Raw genomic sequence first — 21,460 nt, 5'->3', positions numbered from 1 at the left:
TTGGCACCAGCCTGGCTGCAACAGGCGCCAGAAGGAGGTGTACAGGGCGCCATCCAACCATTTTACAGACTCCATTCCAGATTTGTGTAGGGTTTGTAAATACTACATCACTGTCACCGTTTGCTGAAAAGGCAATTCAAAATCGTATTGGATAATCTAAGGGGGGGTGGGGAGCCAGATCAAACTCAGGTCAAATATAAGCACAATTAATTGCGGAAGTATGGTGTTCTTACCAATGCAAGCCTGCTTTGTAGGTGTTCTCTGGAAACCTGTATGGCATTTGCAATAATAAGAACCAGGTGTGTTCACACAGTCTCCATTAGTGCATGGATTTGATATGCACTCATCAACATCTGTTGATATCAGAAAAGAAGACAATCAGATTTCACAAGTTATACAAAAGAGTTCCTAACAAGTACAATTTCTGAACAGAGAAATAAATTTCACTTTCTTCAGCAGAAACTGATTCAAAACACTAATCTAAAAAAGAGAGACTTGCACCATGATTCTCAGTATATAGTCATTACCTAATACAGCCCACTCAGTCTGTTTTGAAAAATATGCAGCATCTCATGCTTCTTAAATAAATAAAATAAAATCTAGGTAGAGAAAGAAAATAAAGCAATTAAGAAATATAAATATACACTTGTCACTAGATTACTAGGGCTGAATCACATAGTTCTTGTTTCTCCATTGTTAATTTGCCTTTCCGTGTTTTGGAGATGTGCCTGGCTGCCGATTTTAGGATAGGTTTCAACACACTTGGATCATGTGGAAAAACGAAGTATCAGGATTGACAAACACATAGCATCACAGCAGTCAAATGCACTGACTGAACTCACAAGACATGGCTCTTCACATGGAGGTGGCTGCCAAATGTAGCTTAACTACAGAAAAGCAACCATGCGAGCCCATTACTTACTACATATAATGCAACTCCTTGTTTCTGTTTATGGGCATTTCCTTAAATCAACAACCATTCATATTTATGATTTTGAATGAAGTGTTTTAGTTAACAGCCTGATCATACACCTGGGAAGAGGTTTATCAGCTGTTTATGGCACAGATTTTCATATGGCATTATGGCATTAGCTTCCTTCCTTCTTTTTGCAGTGGCAATTAGATCAGGCACAATGTCTTCCTTAAACTGGGAGAAATGTGTGCATACTGAAATGAGCAGTGATCAAATGAAAAAGCCCCCGTCCCCACCTATGCAGGATAAACCTCCTTATTACAGAGGTAAAATGGACAACAGTTTAAGAAACCCATTGCCATTTCACCTACGTTCTGGGACTCTAGTACCTATCTCAGGCATCCCCAAACTGCCACCCTCCAGATGTTTTGGCCTACAACTCCCATGATCCCTAGCTAACAGGACCAGTGGTTGGGGAAGATGGGAATTGTACTCCAAAACATCTGGAGGGCCGAAGTTTGGGGATGCCTGACCTATCTGAACAGCAGTGAAACTGACAATACATTCTGAACCACGTGTGATTTTCATCTCTGTGGTGAAAAGGCAATAGTTTCTTGCCAGAGCTTTCCCATTCTGCTCATTGTCTTTTCCCTTCAGCCTGTCCTTTCTTCCTGGGATCGCTTTCAAACTCTTGTTGCGTACAAAATTTGATGTGTACAAAATTTGATGCATCTTTTGCCTTTCTTTTTCTGGGTTAAGTCCTTGAGTTTTAGCTCTGTTGTTCCTTTCTGGAAACTTTACAGTGAGCTCCTGTTAGTTTGGCTAAAGCATTGGTTTTCTGAGTTGGCTGTAATGAGCAAATGGTAGCCTGTCGTCCAGCAGGAGGAGAACTAGAGGCTGCCAAGGGAAGCTGTTCCCCCAACCCATCACCCACAGTTTCAAGGGGGAACAACTCTCAGGATACAGAATCAGATTCACATTGTCCCCAAAGCAAGCATGGAAACGGAGCTTCTCTTTGCAGGCTTTGGACAAAAACTCTCCAAATTTGTCTACCACATTGCACATCCAAAAGTACAAGCAACTCCCAACTTACGTAGGGGTTATAGTCCAAGGCACCTCAAGTTTATGTGAAAATGTGTATATTTGAAACACCATTGAAAAATCATCAAAACAAACCGCTTCCTTCACCCTGCCCCTGCCATACCCCATTCTACCCTCTTTTGTGGCATTTTCAGTTCTGGGTTCAGTGTGATGCGCATGTGCACAGCTGCGCACATATCGGACATGCCTAAAACGGTCGCTGTCTCTCTTTTTTCTCCCCTGAAGACCTTGTGCAAGAGTTTGCACATCAAGCTGCTAATAAATTTTTACTCAATGTAAATTAAATCACATATAAAAAGGATTCTAAGTTATTTGCCCACACCAGTGAAAAGTACAATATACAGTGGTACCTCGACTTACGAAGACGATCCATTCCGCGGCCGTCTTTGTAAGTCGAGGTTTTCGGATGTCGAAGTGCGCGGCCGACGCATGCACGATGAAAAGACTTCCGGGGTTGTCGACTTCGGAAGTCGAAACCTTCGGAAGTCGAAGCGTTCGGATGTCGAGGTATGACTGTATACGGTACATCAGAAATCTAACCTGGCAGATTATGACAATATTCTATCTAATACTATACCCACAGTCCCCATTTCTCATGCAAAACCCCCCAACTTAATTTCACACACCACTTACTTTTGAGCATGTAGTTGAGAAAACTGCAGCAAAGCCATAAACATGAAGCAATATGAAGAGAACAGGATATATTAAAATAATCAAATGTAGCAGCCATTCAGCACTGACTTTTATAATTTTCTGTCTGAATTGTACACAGTAACCTGGGGATTCCTCCTCCCCCACAAACTTCCCTGCAGAATTTGATTATTTTTCTAAGCAAAAACATTTTGCACTCATGCACAGCAAGCCAATCTGTCTCTGGATTATTTGTTTCTGCCCTCAGCAAGCACGCAACGCCAATAATTTCATCAGAACAAAGCCCAAAAATTAAAGCACTGTTGATATTATTTCAACTAGCCCACAGGTCCTCATGAATGTGTTGCCTGTTATATCCTGTCTGTTAACTTCATATGAAAATAAAAGAACTTCTTAAAGGAATGTACTGTACTGAACTGTTAATATATTCATGGGTGGAAGATATGTATAAACAACAAACATAACACACCTTCTGCCTTGGCAAGGTTTCTTCAGAAAGAAAATGCTAAGTTTATGGATGTATATTTTCTTTATGTCCTATGCAAATACATGTACTCTGTCTGATAAGCAAATCTTTTAAGCGCAGCCAGCAGTTCGCTTTTTCCACTAAATTCAAGTCTACAGGGAATATTTCTATTCAGTTCAACTCATTTAAATTTAGTAAACTCCCATACGGTATTAATGCTGGTGATGGAAGGGAGTAAAGACAAACGTACAATAGCTTTTCAATAAGGAAATGCCTGACAAGAGTAAAACTCTTACTTTTTGTTGGAAACCTTTCTGAAGAAACAGAATCTCCTTGCAAATGCCCCCCACATGAGAACACATTGTCTACTTAGTGCTATTTTGGCTTTTCTCTCATCTGCTCACTGTACCTCTCAAAGTACCCTATTATTGCTCAAATGGTTTTCCTTTGAACATTTTCCAACTCTCTAAATGTCCCAGCTGCTCTCTTTAATGCCCTAGCTCTTGTGGGAGTTCATTACAAAGCACTTAGTAGTTTATTTTGTTTCACTGGGCAGTCCAGTTAGTTGAAAACTAATATCCCAGTGAATAGCCTTACAGATTAATACATACATTGTTAGAACTGTAGAGGTGGTTGCTGAACTACTAGAACACACTAGGTAACATCTTTAAACTGTTGCTTCCAAGTATGTTCTAATAATTTAAGAACTACTTCCATATGATACAGCACTCCTAATATTAGATTGCTAAACCTCCAGAAAAGTGTTCTCTTATTAGGAGCTCTTTGATCATCTAGTCATTACACAGAGTTCCTTGTTACTTCCCTCAATAGTTTCTCTCAACCAAGAGTGGCCTTGGTAGGCTCCCAATCTGACCAGAGGAAGGGCTGGAGAGTAGAGGCTGCTTAAACTATTGGCCATTTTTTGTGTGTGCAGTCCAACCATGCAAGATGCTCAATACATTTTGTAAAAAATAAGAGTTGTCCAGCAGAAAACTAGTAAGCATTTGCATCAGTGTACATAAGTGTTTATAAGTTTTATAACAATATGGTAAAAATAAGTGATAAAATAATTCTTCATAGTTATCACATTAATCTACATCTCACTGCAATAAAGTCTCAAGCGCACATTGGGGGCCTTTTAATATTTCAGCATCTTTTTACAAGATATATTTCAGTATCTCTATCGAAGAGGTATTTTAAAGATGTTTACTGATCGGATGAAAAGAGGTGAAATCGGAAATTGCACTCACCAATACAGTCTCCATTTGCATCTTGTTTATACCCCATATTGCATTCGCATCGATAACTGGAAATCGTTGGGATGCAGCGTCCATTTAAACAAAGATTTGGATGGTGTTTACAAATATCTATTGTTTGATTGAGTATTGCTAAGGGGAGGAAAAACAGATCCAAGTTCTATTACAACATTAAAGTTAGGTCCAGATGATCAAATGACTTTATTTCCCATAGTATATTTATTTTTCATAGTATATTTATTCCATGGGGTCACGAAGAGTCGGACACGACTAAATGACTAAACAACAACAACATATTTATTTTAACTTGCAATCAGCAGTATTGACAGTGGTAGGGAATACTCACTCATTCTCTCAACTACTACTACTACTACTTCTACACACACACACCAATTATCCACTGCATGGAAACAATCAAATATGGCAACTTACTCAGCCCTGTAATGATGGGGCCATTTCCTGTGGGACCTTGGCCACCAGTCCCAACTCCAGCCCCACCCACACCAGGGGAAAAACCATTTCCCCCAGGAAGGGGGATGAATCCTGTTCCTCCTGGGCCATAGCCATTTCCATTTCCTCCAGGAAAGAACCCATTTCCTCCTGTGCCACCAGGTCTGGAGCCCCCTATGACAGGAATGCCATCTATGCACAACCTGCGATATTCATCTACAGAAATGAAAAACAACACAGAAGCATTAATACCTCATCTTTTCACAAGGAAGAAGGAACATACACCAGTTTATCAATTTTGGAAAATAAGATACTCACTTAAAAACATACTATTACTTACCATATTAGAGATTTTGCCACCTCAATTAGCTTTGGGCAGAGCTAATTTTTGCAAGGTTACTCCAAGAGTTATCATGACAGAATTTATTCTCAACTATTCAGCAGCTCAGAAATAGAGGATATTCTTTCTTCTACCTTGTTTTAAGTCCCCCAAGGCTGACCGAAAGAAAAATATACTTCTTGCACCGATATGAATTTTGCTTCCAGAAAGGGTGTAATTTATCAAGATAAACCATAATTTCTGTACAGTTTTTGATTATACTGTTTGTATTCATGTAAATGTTCACACCCATCTCCAAATGTGTACTCACATGAGTAAATATGGAATTGGTCGCCATCACTAACCATTGTCTCCTAGCCCATTCACATTAATTTGCTAAGCAAGCACTGGAGACAGCTGAGAACACTCATTTAGAATAATACACAAAATCTCAGCCAACTCCAAGAGAATATATCTCTCCAAGTTATTTTATTCTTTGGAATAGGCAGAATATTATTTATATTAAGATTGTTTAGAAAACATTTAGGGATTCTAAAGGGAATATAGTAAGGATGAGGATATGAGTGATATGGAGCCAGATCACTATGGAATGCAGGTGGTGTGTGTTGGGATTAGCATGACCCAAAAAAAGTTCAAAGGGAGGTAAAAGCAGGTCACAAAGACATAAGGCATTTGGACCAGGAGAGACTTCAATACAGCAGGGCAGATAATAAATACAAACATAGAAAACTTGCATTCTCTTATGTTGAAAAGGCAGCTCTTTTAAGTTAATGTTCCTGGAGGATTTCTGTTTTATTTCAGACATTTTCTGCAAATTTGAATGTTTCTGTATTCAAACCTCTTCCTCCCAGGTTATTTGGAGAAATAAAATGAAATACGGGTGCCTTGTATACTTCCAGTTCAATTTCATATAACAATTAAAAATAAGCAGTACAAGGAGTCATTATTTCTTTAAATCGAAATGAACTATGACTGCTTTAAATAATCACAGCTTTAAATAATCACGGTATTTTCAATAGTAATAGAAAGAGGCTGCCACTTAACAGTCACTGATCAGAGACAAGTGCAGGCTGGGAACTTCATGTACTATACTTTTGAAGCAAAATGCAATTATAATTTTTTTCATATCTAAGCTTGATTTTCAAAATTGGTGTAATATTATTCCAGCAATCCTAGCTAAAACTGGGCATATAAAAGCACTCACCAGAACCTCTGACAGGACACATTTCTGGTACAGACCCAAGCGCCCAACAACGTCCAGATTCACAGCAGCATTGCATTTTGGTAAATCTGCCAGGAAGTTCTTGTGCACAGCGACCATTCACCAGACTGGAGAAACATGTACCTGCTCTTTGATCTGGATATTGATCACGAGAAAAATTACTAACAGACTGCTTATATAAGTCATTTTAAAGCATTTTCTTAACCCTAAGGTAGCATTTAAATAAACTGGGTGAACAAATGTGAATATTATCAATGCAGTAGAACACATTGTGCAATGCAGTTTATGGCTGTCAGTTCTGTGCAGAGAGCCCATCTACTACTGGCTGCTACAGTTGACAAATGACAACCATGCAGCCTAAAAGGCCATAAAACTCCTGCATTCATGCTACAAGGCAGAGATAAACTGGAAGGTAGCATTCCTTGCTGTTAGTAGACATTGCAGATTAGGTAACTTTTGGAATAACTGCTTACAGTTTCTAGAGTTCGAAGGCTATATTCATGTAGGAAATATTTACAGGATGAATGGAGATGAGAGAGAAAATAATAGACATCGTGTCTCAACAAGTTGGGAGTTAACAATAAACCAAAATAACTCATCCTCTAAAAGGCTCAGTCAAGTTAGACAGAAGGGCTACAATTGTGGGCTAGATTGCTAAACAAACAGTGCCCTCTGGTGGTTTAAAGTAACACGTGCATTAACTAGAAATTCAAGAGAAAGGAATGTATTTGCTTTTCTCCCCAACTGGCTACCTGATATCAGAAGTTTTTAGGCCAGGCGCCCTCAAACTTCGGCCCTCCAGATGTTTTGGACTACAATTCCCATCATCCCTGACCACTGGTCCTGTTAGCTAGGGATCATGGGAGTTGTAGGCCAAAACATCTGGAGGGCCGCAGTTTGGGGATGCCTGTTTTAGGCTTTGACTGCTGACATACAAGCACAGAAATAAATCCATCTTCTTGGCCACTTTTCCTCGTGGGGCATTAGAGGATACTTAGGCTGAATGAAATAGCAATCTTTTCTGTCGATGTATTCTAGCTTCATAGGAATAACTTTCAAATATTGACTTTGTAGTTATAAACACCAATCCAAGACAAACTTTACAATATTAAAGAAGAATCAGATTAATCTTCATCAGAAATCAATTTGAGTTTCCCCTTCAAGTTCAGTAGAGGCTGGATTAGGTAAATAGTATAATTTTAGTTTCCTCATGTCTTGTTTTCCAAACATCATAAAGTTGAATTACGTATAGTTTGGAAATGACACAATCTTAAACCATGGAAGTAGACTATAACCAAACTGTATAAAATTATTGCTGTTATTCTTGTATTTCTTATCCACCCTTCACCAGAAGGTCCCAGAGTCTTTTTTGTAAACACACTTCCATTTATTTATTTTAATGGTCAGTGCATGCAAGGATCACAGCTCCTTCCTCTACAAATGGGGAGATTGTGGAATGTGACCAGTGTTGTATGATGACCAAAGACTAGCAAGTTAAGTTGATAGACTAGAAACCTTAATGAACTGTCCAAGGAACAGCAGGTTAGAACTGGCCAGCAATGAGCTTTGAGACCCTCCAAAGGGTCCATAAAATAATATACCTACCAATGCAATGAGAGCCATCTGTCGATGTCACAAAACCACGTGGACAGAGGCAAAAATAACTTCCCACAGTGTTGGAACATTCACCAGCATCACATATTCCTGGAATGAGGCTGCACTCATTAATATCTGGAGACAGAAGCAGATGAAGAACACCTTTGAAATCTTTTTTCTTCCTTAGGAGTTCCTGGATGAGACTGATTCCTATATGCAGCAGTTCCTGGATGAGATTGATTAGCTAGATCTACTACAACCTGGGTTCAGACCTGGTTTCGGAACCAAATCAGCCTTGATTGCTCTGACCTTATCATGAGAGATGGGGGAGTGCAACCCTGTTACTTCTGCTTGATCGCTCAGCAATTTTTGACACCAACAGACCATGGAATCCTCTTGGACTCATTTAGTGGGATGGTTTATCAGAGGCACAGCATTATAGTGCTTCCACTCTAATATTCAGAAAGTAGCACTGGCTGAATACTTCTCAGCCCCCTGGCATTTGTGGCACAACTTAGGTTCAGGTACCCCAGGTTCCCAAACATTTATATCCTAGCTCATTTCCTGAATTAACCTGCAGGAACCTTGTTAGTTGCCCCTGCTCCTCACCGACTGGCAAGGCTCACCTGATGGCAACAAGAACCCAAGCCTTTAGCATCATCAAGCCTTTAGTGTGGAATGCTCTTGCCAACAGATGCAATAGGTGCTGTCTCTTTTAATATTTAAATGACCTCTGGAAACTTATCTATGCCATCACACTTATGCAGGCATGAATCAGGGTGGATTTGATTTAAATCAAACTGATTTAAATCACAATTTAAATCACAATTTAAATCACTAGTCAGTACGGCTTGATTTAAATCATAGTTTTCTACATAAAGACTAATTCTTGCTGGTATAACTTTAATATGCAAGTAGATGAAGATTTTTAGAATAACAACTTTTCATATTAGTTTTTTATCCCCAGTTTAATAGGTTAATCATTCATATTCGGACAACTTTACCGTTGTACTTAGGAAGGAGAAAAATAATCATTATCTTAATAATAACAATTTAAATAGATTTATTCAACTGAAACAATAACATTACAGCATACGTTATTTGCTTAAACAAGCATCCATGTTTGTTAACTAATTTGGCTAAACAAAAACAAAATATATATATTTTAAGAAACTTAGACTGTCAGCCCAGCCTACACATGAAAAATTTAAATACTGTCCACTCCAAACAATCAGAAAAATATTGTTTCTATTCTATTCACTGAACTTCTTGAAACTTAGCACTGAAGGGGTTGTTTCTGTATTCATAGGTTTGTAGAACAATAGGATTAAGGTCTTTTTCTCAACACTGTTCATGTTATAACATTTTTTCTGTGAAGGAGAGGCATGTGATCTCTGTTGAGTCAAATTCAGTTTTGAGAACTGCAAAAGTAAACCAAGCATCTGTGATAATATCTTGTAGGCAGAGAAACTGCCCAATAATCTTACTTTTATCCACCCTGTTATGAATACAAATATTTGTACTGTGCTCTAACTACACCACCTGATGGACTGCGCTAGTAAATATTGGACTTCTTCAAGTTCCCCTGTGCCAGTGTATCATACCTGCCACATTTGTATATATAATGTTACCAAGCATGCTCAAACGTAATACAGCATGCTCAGTAATGACAACTGGAATCAAATTTCACTACACAACAGAAAACACATACAATTTGATTGTAGTTGCCATTACTCAGCATGCAGAGGATCATACATGGTGTAATGTGTGTCAGGAAAAAGTACAATCATGTTTATAGCTCTTTTTTAAAAAAAAAGCACTTCTTTTTTTACAACTTCTCCAGAGCTGGAATGAATACAGCCTGCCCAGTTTCTCCCATTGTAGCCACTACCCTGACCAACAAAACAAAACACCACATTCTCAAAAAACAAAGGCAGGAATTACCGTAAGTGATCTCATTACAAAGTGAAATGTAGGTGCTTACTATGTGGCAGCCAAAAAAAAGCAACGCAGGACGTTTATATTTAACCCTGCTTGTTCTAATAAGTATGTGCCCCAAGAATGAATTAACCCAAAGTGACCACAAGAGGGTATAAAATGTATCCCTTTATTTCCACCAGGATCAGACAAATGTCTGCTAATATTCCCTAGACTAGAAATGAAAACAGTACATTCACTTTCACTGCAATTCAGATCTCTAGGTTTTTTTTCCTATGTTACAGTCACCCAACAGATCCCTGTATAAGTGAATGTAGTGAGAAGAAAAGGCGGTTTAGTGTAGTAGAATTTGTCAGCTTCTCATGGAAAGTGGGGAGCGAGGGGAAATTATTTCTGGACTTTAAACGGGATTAATTCCTGAGAGCATCTCATACACATAATCTTCCTGACAAGAGTCTGTTTCACAGCAGGGTCATTCCGTGTTGCATTGTGTCACTCTGATGCCAGACACACAGAAGGGGAAGTGTACAATATAGTTCGTAAGTTATAACCTCATAGGGGTGACTAAACCATTTCGGAACAAATGTTTTGCTTTTGTTCTGAAGTAGGGGGAATTGCTCATCCTTGCTTTCATTCTGCGAAGCCCACCCTCCACCCCCCGGCAATGACTCTTAGATTTTCACTCTATACGTAATTGCACAAAGTAAGTGATTGCCTACGAGGTGTAATGTGCTACACCACCCCTCAGAAAACTGGACTTTTAATAGTTTTCTCATGGAACCCACATTGTTCAGTCTTTATGAGTCCTGTCCTCAACTAGATTCTGAAAACCAGGCATGGCCAAACTTGGCCCTCCAGCTGTTTTGGGACTACAACTCACATCATCCCTAGCTAACAGGACCAGTGGTCAGGGATGGTGGGAATTGTAGCCCCAAAACAGCTGGAGGGACATATTTGGCCATGCCTGGCGTAAACTAATTCAGTCTTCCCAAGCCTATAAGAGACAATGCCAGGACCATTCCCACTCCAGGTAGTTTCTCCTTCCCTGTCTCTTCCATTGTGTTCCATTGGCTCCTCTCTCTGCTTGCCCCCCGCCCTTTGGTCACAGTCAAGAACCTAAAAGGGGCACAAAGCCTTGTTTACATACTATTAAGTAGTTTTTCATATCCTGCAGCATTTTCCCGATGAAAACAGGGATGTCTCATTCCATAATGATAATTTTACTATTTATACCCCACACATCTTACTGGGTTGCCCCAGCCACCCTGGGCAGCTTCCAACATATATAAAAACATAATAAAACATTAAACATTTAAACAAACACTTCCCAATACAGGATTGCCTTCAGACGGCTCAGGGGTTGGATAACTCCATACTCTCCAACATTTCTTCAGGAACATCCTACCAGACCTTCCAACATTTCTCCGATGAAAATAGGGAGATCCTAAGGGAAAGTGGGACATTCCGGGATCAAATCAGAAACCAGGAATGGCTTCTCTAAGCGTCCCTGGAAAATAGGGACACTTGGAGGGTCTGGCTTTTCTATTTTTAACTTGACTGAGAAGCTTCAAGGAAGACCCAGATTTCTTGCTTTAGGCACCATACCATGCAGGCTCAAAGGAACCTACAGGTGCATCTAAGGATTGGCGAAACCAGCACCTCTCCCCGGAGCGGGGCACAAAAATCACCTAAAATCACCTATCAGACTATGCAGTGTATGATATGTGGCCTGTTATTCTGTTGCTGCCCTCTAGACCTCTTGCAGAGGAGGTACACACAAAGAAGGGCCTCAGATTGTGATTTCAGGATCCACGTCAGTTCTTACGTGGTCCCCACTGGTTCTATGGTGTGCCTCACACTGTACTAAAGTGCGCAAAGCATTAGAATAGTACATGTTTCTTTTCTTGTCTTTCTCCATGTACTTTATTTTCCTTTAAAAAGAGAATGTGTCTTTCTCTGTTCCCTTCTCTTAAAAAGAAAAAAGAAAAAGAAAAGAAGATAAAAAGGGAGCAGGGGACTACCAGCATATAATTGGGGAGAGATGGAGCTTAAAATGTTCATTGCTTTCAAACCACACTGTGAAACTTGTCAATACTGCTATGCTCTTATATTCTTATATTAACCATATTAGTTGTTCCTATAGTATCTCTAATATGATTCTCACAAAGCAATGCCATTTTATGGCGACCTCTGGTACATGTAGTCAGAGCTCCTTGTAAATCTCTTTATGCAATCTATCACCAGTTAAAAGTTGCCAGCTTTCAGGTTTTGTAACGAACTTGGAGGCTGGCCCAGGTTTAAACTGGGATTCATTTTGTTCAAGCTTAGGCCAAGTTTCCACAAACCTTGAACTGACTTATGTTTTCCATTTTGAAGCTATGTGAAACTCTGTAGGGTTTGTATGTCTCAATCTATAGCCAGATGATTCTGCCTCAGCTGCCTTTTAAGTTGAATAAAAAGGAAAACGAAGAACACTGTCCTCATAAAACAAAGCAAGAGTCCAAATCCTTGAGCCTTTCTCTATAGCTATGGAATTCGTCACTCAAAAGGTGTTCAGAATTTCTCACTGGGGCAGAATGCAACAGTTGCTTTGTGCTAGGTACCCCAAGAACACTGCCTTTCTATAGCATTCTGAGCCTATTCAAGGTGCTAGTTTTTGTATTTAAGACAGAAATTATGTACAGTGGTACCTCAGGTTACAGGTGCTTCAAGTTACAGACGCTTCAGTTTACAGACTCCGCTAACCCAGAAATAGTACCCCGGGTTAAGAACTTTGCTTCCGGATGAGAACAGAAATCACATGGCAGCGGCACAGCAGCAGCGGGAGGCCCCATTAGCTAAAGTGGTACCTCAGGTTAATAACAGTTTCAGGTTAAGAATGGACCTCTGGAACGAATTAAGTTCTTAACCAGAGGTAAAAGCTAAAGGTACCCCTGACCGTTAGGTCCAGACGCGGACGACTCTGGGGTTGCGCACTCATCTTGGTCTATAGGCCAAGGGAGCTGGCGTTTGTCCGCAGACAGCTCCCGGGTCATGTGGCCAACATGACTAAGCCGCTTCTGGCGAACCAGAGCAGCACACGGAAATGCCGTTTACCTTCCTGCTGGAGCGGTACCTATTTATCTACTTGCACTTTGACGTGCTTTCGAACTGCTAGGTGGGCAGGAGCTGGGACCAAGCAATGGAAGCTCACCTCGTCGAGGGGATTCAAACTGCCGACCTTCCGATCAGCAAGCCCTAGGCTAAAAAAAAACCAACCACAACTAGCTAAATAAATAAACCATGAGGTCAGTGTTAACAGAAAGCTTGATAAAAAAAGCACGTGTTTCACCTGCCATTTGATAATCTGAACAAAACAAGTTTAGTTCATTGTCTTGTTGTGTTGTGTTGTGTCTGTGACAAAGGGGGACCACACCAGGGTGAAGGCATCCTCCTTCGCTTGTCCCTGTGCTAATTTAAGTATGTTGCCTAACTTTTCTAGGTGGGCGGTTTCCCACCGATTTTGGTACCAGTAGTCCATGTTTGCTCCTGATAGGTCCTTCCAGTGTCTAGTTATGATGCATATGAATAAATATGGCTAATCTGACCACACAACCCTGCCCCCAAACACATACAAACAAGCCACACTGCAACCAACTGAACACAACCAACCAGGCTCCTGACCCCCTAATCTCTTGCAATACCAAGAAAAATAAAGAAATTTACAAATAATGACCTCTCCCCACATCAAATGAGGGGTGACTTTTGTGTGATGCTGACACAATACCGTACCTAAACGCTATGCAAGTGAGCAAAAGAATGTTACCCTCCCATTTCCCCCCCCCCCGCCCCACAACTTCATTATGTCTACAATGATAGTGTCTCACACAAAACATAAACGAACTGACTCTATGAGTAAAAAATGGAGATATTATATGTACCGTACTTTTCCGTCTATAAGACACCTGCTTGTATAAGGACAGCCCCGCCCCCATTTTGGGGGACTAAATTTTAAGAAAGTAAGGGCAGATGGCCCAAAGTTGTTGAGCCTCTCCCCCCATGTAGCTGCGGGCAGGAAACACTCCCTGGATGATCATTTCCTGTGCACAGCGGCATCGGGTGAATTTGCCCTCCTGTCAAAGAGCTGGCTGGCGGCGCGGCGCTCCCCCCCCCGCCATGCCACTATCCATGTATAGGACTACCCCAGTTTTTTGACGTGATTTTTGAGTCAAAAAACCTTGTCCAATACATGGGAAAATACGGTACTCTTCCTTGTTTATTTGTTTCCTCTGTAACCCTAGAAAATCTTCAATAGAAACTCATTTTAAAAAGCAAGTTTAGGAACACAGGAACCTGCCTTATACTTAGGCCATTTGCTCATCTGGCTCAATGTTGTCTACATTGAATGCCACCAGTTCTCCAGAGTTTCAAGGATTCTTGACCACCCGTCCTGGAGATTAAATCTTAGACCTTCTACATGTAAAAGCTCTACCACTGGGCCTGCATACACAACTCTAAGATTTTGTTTCTTAGTTTGTTAGAGTGTGAAGTTTGTTTACAAACCACGCATCTCTCCTTCAAATGTTGCAGAGTTCTCTTGCAACAAATAGTGGATGAGTATTAAGCCCATCTGCTGCACACGACTTGGCCCTTAGGAGGTGAAAGAATGTTTAGCCATCATCACCATAAAATCTCCCGAGTCCTTTAAAAGAACCAAGCCAGCACTGTTTTAAGCCAGAACTGTCAAACAGTAAAGTCAAGCATACAATTAAACACAAATACCTCTTGACTGGGGGGGGGGGGAGGAATGAGGGTGAAAATGTTGTTAAGCATTGTGCAAGGCGAGGGAGAGAAGAAGTTATATTTTAAGCATTACACCTAGGACAGGACTGGACATGACCATGAAATGGATAGCAAATTTCCACCTGTGGGACATTTTAATAAAAAGCCAGCCTGCCTGCCAAGCAAAACAACTCCCCTGCTTGTCAGCTAGAGGTCATCTCCTTTACCAAAATGAGTTCAATGAACAGGTATAATAATTGGGAACTAACCATGTCAGAAAAAAAGTCTAAAGACATTTCTGAACAGTTGCATGTTTCCTTTTCATCATTTGCTGTATTAGAAGCATTTAAAATATATAAAATGTACTTACTATTTGTTGATGAGCTGTTTGTGTGTCTGTTCACACAAATCCATGAACCTGTTAACTTATACACTGGTACTGTATAGGAATACTTAATCTGGAGATGTTTGTGCATCCCAGTGGCGATTGCACTTTTGTTGCTAGTAGTTTAAAACTCCCAGTACTGTTTTGCTTACGTAGGCGAATAAGCAAGAAGCAACATGTGCCAGTATAAATTAATCTAATTTAACAAAATGGTGGATAAAGAGTAAATATAGATGAAACTAAACTAGTGAAGGGTTGAGTAGGGAGTGGGCAAGCCTGGGGACTTTTCCCTGTCTCATTACCTAGGGAGGGAAAAAACATCTAATGAGGGCCAAAGACAAGTGACTTTCAGAAGCATTATAATACTTATTATGTATACAGTGGTGCCTCGCTTAACGAATGCCCTGCTTAACTAACTTTCCACTTAACGAAAGGATTTTTCGAGCGGAGCTTGCCTCGCTAGACGAATGCGTTTTACGAAAAATTCGTCTAGCGAATCGTGGTTTCCCATAGGAATGCATTGAAATTCAATTAATGCGTTCCTATGGGCAAAAAAAAATTCAAAAAAATTCAATGCATTCCTATGGGATTCCCTAGACGAATTTTTCGCTATAAGAAAAGACCCATGGAACGAATTAATTTCGTCTAGCGAGGCACCACTGTATGAACTTAATAAATGCTTTTAAAATATAAAGTACCATGAACAAAAAATATTTTTATTTGCACTGGGTTTTCTAAAAAAGAAAAACGTGATACCCAGAGAATTAAGAATTAAATGTATATTTCCAGGAACAATGAGAAAATCACTAAGCTTTTATAGTTTTCCCTTAATACTAGACTACTACTACACTAAACTAAAACCCTTCAGAAATAAAATGGAAGTCTTGTAAAGAGTATAAAAATTTAATTAACCTGTGGATCCATGGGACCAGAGTACAAGTTCTACTGAGTTACAGTAGGTTTTGTGCTCTTAAGTTATTTAAGCAATTTTGGTCAGCAAAGTACTGAGAATGTAATGTGAATACTTCTTCACATTCCTGCCAGGAAAAACGTTTCTTTTAAGCATGCTAAAGCACATCTGGTTCTTCAAGTCCAAAAGGTAAAAAAGAAACTGAAATTACATGACTCTTAGTTTATTTTCTTTTTGAAAAAAAGTAAAAATGGATAGTTAATGTCAAAGTCATACCATTCCTGTTAAAAACTGGCATCTTGCCTAGGTAAGGCCTGCATCACGTTTGCCCCTCTGCAATGTTTGATCTGGCTTTACATATATGAGAGGGGAAGGGAGTGAACTAAATACTTGCTGGTGAGATCACTTAAAAGAAAATCCAGATTAAAACAAGTATTCTTCTATTGACTGAGTTCTCATGCTCTCTCTTGCTCTTTCAGCCTTATAATAAGCCCAATTTTGTCAATACTCTCATATTTTGAAACGTTTCCTGCATTGAAGGAGCTCAACTTAACCCCTAAAATAATGTTTACCTTCAAAAACCTAAAGCATCTTTTATTAATTTCAGGCGCCCTTTCACAAACTGGTTTAAATAAAATAAAAAAATTCCTTCAGTAGCACCTTAAAGACCAACTAAGTTTTTATTTTGGTATAAGCTTTCGTGTGCATGCACACTTCTTCAGATACCTGCACACGAAAGCTTATACCAAAATAAAAACTTAGTTGGTCTTTAAGGTGCTACTGAAGGAATTTTTTTATTTTACTTCGACCCAGACCAACACGGCTACCTACCTGTAACCAGAACTATGGTTTAAATAAATCAATAAAAATCTACAATCTATTTTAGAAAGCTGTTCTCTATGCATTTGGATACCTCTTAAGATACTCACGACCAAATTTTGCACTATAGTTGTTGAAGCCAAGGAATAGGTTTTCATCTATGTTTGGATACAAATGAAAGCCATTTTGAATTAAGATGGTGGACTGCATCTTTCAAAACTACACTGATTTTAACCACTGATTTGAAAACCACAGTGATATTTGTGTTTCCTAACATTTCCAAGCAATTCCAGGTATGAGGCTATGAGTGTACAATAAAACCCTTTGTTTTTAAGGAGGTTTCCCCCTCCCATAAGAAGCCCCTCTGGAAGAAGCCTGGATCCAACAGTTGCATTGCCCGCCAGTTCGTTTCCAGGACCAATGACTGTAGAGATTCATGGATGACGACTGAATTACTTAACTATGTTTTTCACCCATAAGGCCATGTGCTTGTCGTCCTTCTGATTTGTTTTTGACCACTCACTTATTCAGAGTGGAACGCCATCATGAATTAGTTCAGCATGTACTCTATTCCCCAATAGCACATATATCAAAAAATGTTTTAAAATAATTCGGCTTGCCTGACATATATAAGTTCACTAAGTTCTAAATACTCAGAAATAATTAATCATTCTATTGGTAAAGCTGCAAATATAAAATTTATTTTAAAAGTATATTTATATAGGTCTCTAAGCTTTTCACGGTTTGTGGCATTCACATTTCTTTACATTAAAACACACAATAGCTTGTTTTTCTAACTGATTCATGCCAGGAATAGGTAATGTCTGCTACACTTTCAGCCCTGTCTGAAGGTTTATACCCACCCACACCCCTTCCAACAAAACGTCATATATGTTAGGACTCTATGTCGAAAATGGTGAAATTTTCTAAAATTATTTAAAATGTCTGGGAAACCCTGGGCATATGCCAGCACATGCCAGCCAGTGTTGCTTCTTTGGCAAATTCCCCCCAAAATAGCTTTTAAAATTCTTTCTTTTTTGAGTTTTTTTGGGGGGGAAGCTCAATAACTTTGGCAAAAGAAAAAAAGAAAAATCAGCTCAACAACTTGGGGGGTTCAGATTTTCACTTTCTGAAATATGGGAACCCTAATATATGTATTAAGGGACCCAGGTGGCGCTGTGGTTAAACCACTGAGCCTAGAGCTTGCTGATCAGAAGGTCGGCGGTTCGAATCCCTGTGACGGGGTGAGCTCCCGTTGCTTGGTCCCAGCTCCTGCCAACCTAGCAGTTCGAAAGCACTTCAAAATGCAAGTAGATAAATAGGAACCGCTACAGCGGGAAGGTAAACGGTGTTTCCATGTGCTGCTCTGGTTTTCCAGAAGCGGATTTGTCATGCTGGCCACATGACCTGGAAGCTATACGCCGGCTCCCTTGGCCAATAATGCGAGATGAGCACGCAACCCCAGAGTCGGTCACGACTGGACCTAATGGTCAGGGGTCCCTTTACCTTTACCTTTAATATATGTATTAGGGTTCCCATATTTGCCAACAAAGGTCCGTATAGTTAAAGCTATGATTTTCTTAGTAGTGATGTGTGGAAGTGAGAGCTGGACCATAAAGAAGGCTGATCGCCGAAGAATTGATGCTTTTGAATTATGGTGCTGGAGGAGACCCTTGAGAGTCCCATGGACTGCAAGAAGATCAAACCTATCCATTCTTAAGGAAATCAGCCCCGAGTGCTCACTGGAAGGACAGATCGTGAAGTTGAGGCTCCAATACTTTGGCCACCTCATGAGAAGAGAAGACTCCCTGGAAAAGACCCTGATGTTGGGAAAGATGGAGGGCACAAGGAGAAGGGGACGACAGAGGATGAGATGGTTGGACAGTGTTCTCAAAGCTACGAACATGAGTTTGACCAAACTGCGGGAGGCAGTGGAAGACAGGAGTGCCTGGCGTGCTATGGTCCATGGGGTCACGAAGAATCGGACACGACTAAACAACAACAATATATGTATATGGGACGTGGGTGGCGCTGTGGGTTAAACCACAGAGCCTAGGGCTTGCCGATCAGAAGGTCGGCGGTTTGAATCCCGGCAACAGGGTACGCTCCCGTTGCTAGGTCCCTGCTCCTGCCAACCTAGCAGTTCAAAAGCACGAAGTGCAAGTAGATGGATAGGTACCGCTCTGGCAGGAAGGTAAACAGTGTTTCCATGCACTACTCTGGTTCGCCAGAAGTGGCTTAGTCATGCTGGCCACATGACCCAGAAGCTATACGCTGGCTCCCTCGGCCAGTAAAGCGAGACAAGCGCCGCAACTCCAGAGTCGTCCCGACTGGATCTAATGGTCAGAGGTCCCTTTATCTTTACCTTTAATATATGTATGTCAGGCTGTCATTAAGCAGCCCCCACTGGGAGGATTGGCAGTACCACATCACAATCCTGGATTTGCATGAAGTCAGGATGAGGTGGGGAAGCAAAATAGAAGGCAGTTTTCACAACAGCAGTGGCCATGGCATGGGAGCCAGAAGGGAGGGAAGTTTGAGGAAACAAGAGGAAGCAAAACGAGAGGAAATGCTGGTTTAAAACAATGGCAGAGGTTTGAGTAAAGTGCCTCCATACAATTGAATATTTGAGGGCTATGCATTCTTTATCTCTCTCACATGAGGCAGCTGAAGAATGGAAGTGGGAGAAGTTTGAAAACAGTGAGAAGGGTAGACACTGGAAGGAGGAAATACAGGCTACAGAGCCCCCAAATGTTCCATAGCAGCTTCACAGAATTTATTTCACTGCTGGTAGGTACCATGTGTTGTCTTCAACATCTTCATGATTCAGAGTAGTAATTTAGAAGATATATTAGTCCTCCTAGTGCAGCAGCAATAAAACTGCTAGCACTTTTGCAAAGCTAAGCAGGGTCCAGCATGGTTTCAAACTGGATGAGCAACTGTGTGTTGAGATTCCTGCACTGCAGGGGATTGGGGTCCTTGAGGTCCTTTCCAACTCTACTATTCTACAATTGCAAGCACCCATATACGTACAACATCCGCCACCTGATCTTAACATTTGTCCACTCAACAAACTGGTAGGCTTACTCTTAAGTGTCTATTCATCCTAATGACACAGCAACATTTTTTCAGCATGGTGCGTGTACAGAAAAGGGCTGCAGAATAGGAGAGAGGACGAACCATAGAAATGGGGATTGTCTGTGTACAAAAGACTTGAGAAAAGGAGAAGGTGGGAAAAGGTGTCAAAGAAGGTGATAATGGTGTGCATGGGCAAAGCTAGATACACAACAGGAGAGGGGAGATTGCATGAAAAGGGATGTGTGATCTGTGTGCAAAAAAAAAAGAGTTGAGAAAAGGGAGGAGGAGGAGGAGAAGGGTAGAAGGAAATAATAATAATAATAATAGCATTTCTTGCAAACAATGTTACATGTTTCAAAAACAAATAACTTGTGAATTCCACAATACAGCACAAAAGCCAAGAACATACCCACACTTGCTTTGCCTACGCAATATCTGTACTATGTACAGCTAAATTTAGAAACTAAAGCTGTTGTCACCTAATTTGTTTCAGTTGCTGTTGCGCAAGTAACAGTACATTTCCAAATTTTCACAAAGAGAAGATAAAGGATTTCTCGTGGTGAAAATATACAACAGCTCTCTATTTATTGTTAACATTGCCTTTATTATTTATTCCAAAACTGATTTATTTATGATACAGTCCCAAGCAAATATTTTCTCAGTGATGATGATAATATTTCTTTATTAATTTCTTTCATTTCATTTCATTTCCCAACCACCTGGCTGGGTTTCCCCAGCCACTCTGGGTGGCTCCCAAAGGAATATTAAAACCACGATAAAACATCAAACATTAAAAACTTCCCGAAACAAAATGTTTGTTTTCCTTCATTAAAACTGGAGTCATAGCCTCTGTTTTGCTATCTTTTCTTCAAAGCTTAACCAATTGTATTTATGGTTACAATGTCTGCTATTTAGCAGGAACTGTAAAGGAATAAAATTTTAGGGAATTTTGCAGACGAGAAAATAGATGGGTCTTGCTACCTTACCTCCCCCCCTTTCCCAAGAACTCAGATTTTCCTGTCAAAGTTCAGTCAAAATGAGCAAATAAGTTAAAACATAATTAATCTACACATAACAAATATGTGGTTCATCTGTTCATGATTAAATGGATTTTCTTTTCCACTGTTCCTCTCTTCTCACTCAAACACCTGTGCAATCAGATTACGTTACCTTGCTCTCTCATGGTCAGCACGATTGATGTTCTTAGGTCTTACAATTCATTTAATAGTAGAAGAGGGCAAAAAAGAGTTCTTAAGCCTAAGGGAGAGTTTGGAATATTTCCAGAAATGCTTATACAAGAGAAAGAGAGAAGGGATTTAGAGTCACTGTCCCATGATGCTGGGAATGCTTGACAGACTGAAGCAGGAAGGAAATGGAGGATGAAGTGTCTTGCCAAATTTCAAAAAACGGAGAAGGAATAGCTGGAAGCAGCAAAAACAAATAGGGTGCAAAGTGTACACGGCAGGCGTTATATGGGAGGAAATGAAAATTGGTGTTCTTATCAAGCATCCGACTGAATCCCTCTGTTAGGGTCCAGACTCTAAACCCCAAACTATGCCCCCATGCTCTCAGTC

The 21,460-nt window shown here is 40.3% G+C and overlaps 1 protein-coding gene across 1 annotated transcript in view; it reads right to left on the bottom strand.

Moving 5' to 3' along the window:
* Nucleotides 1-21,460, bottom strand: part of FBN2 (fibrillin 2) — a 139,525-nt gene that overhangs the window by 81,868 nt on the left and 36,197 nt on the right. Inside the window, exons 8-12 of the mRNA XM_035099625.3 lie at nucleotides 8,005-8,130; nucleotides 6,382-6,534; nucleotides 4,820-5,053; nucleotides 4,382-4,519; nucleotides 234-353 (exon numbers count right to left, since the gene is read on the bottom strand). Of these exons, the coding sequence (XP_034955516.3) occupies nucleotides 234-353; nucleotides 4,382-4,519; nucleotides 4,820-5,053; nucleotides 6,382-6,534; nucleotides 8,005-8,130 (771 nt within the window). The remainder of the gene's footprint in view (nucleotides 1-233; nucleotides 354-4,381; nucleotides 4,520-4,819; nucleotides 5,054-6,381; nucleotides 6,535-8,004; nucleotides 8,131-21,460) is intronic.

The sequence above is a fragment of the Zootoca vivipara genome, chromosome 10 (genome assembly GCF_965207765.1).
Source record: "Zootoca vivipara chromosome 10, rZooViv2.hap1.1, whole genome shotgun sequence".
In the NCBI taxonomy this organism is placed as follows: Eukaryota; Metazoa; Chordata; class Lepidosauria; order Squamata; family Lacertidae; genus Zootoca; species Zootoca vivipara.
The sequence above is the reverse complement of the archived record's forward strand: the minus strand, read 5'-3'. Positions and strand labels throughout refer to the sequence as shown.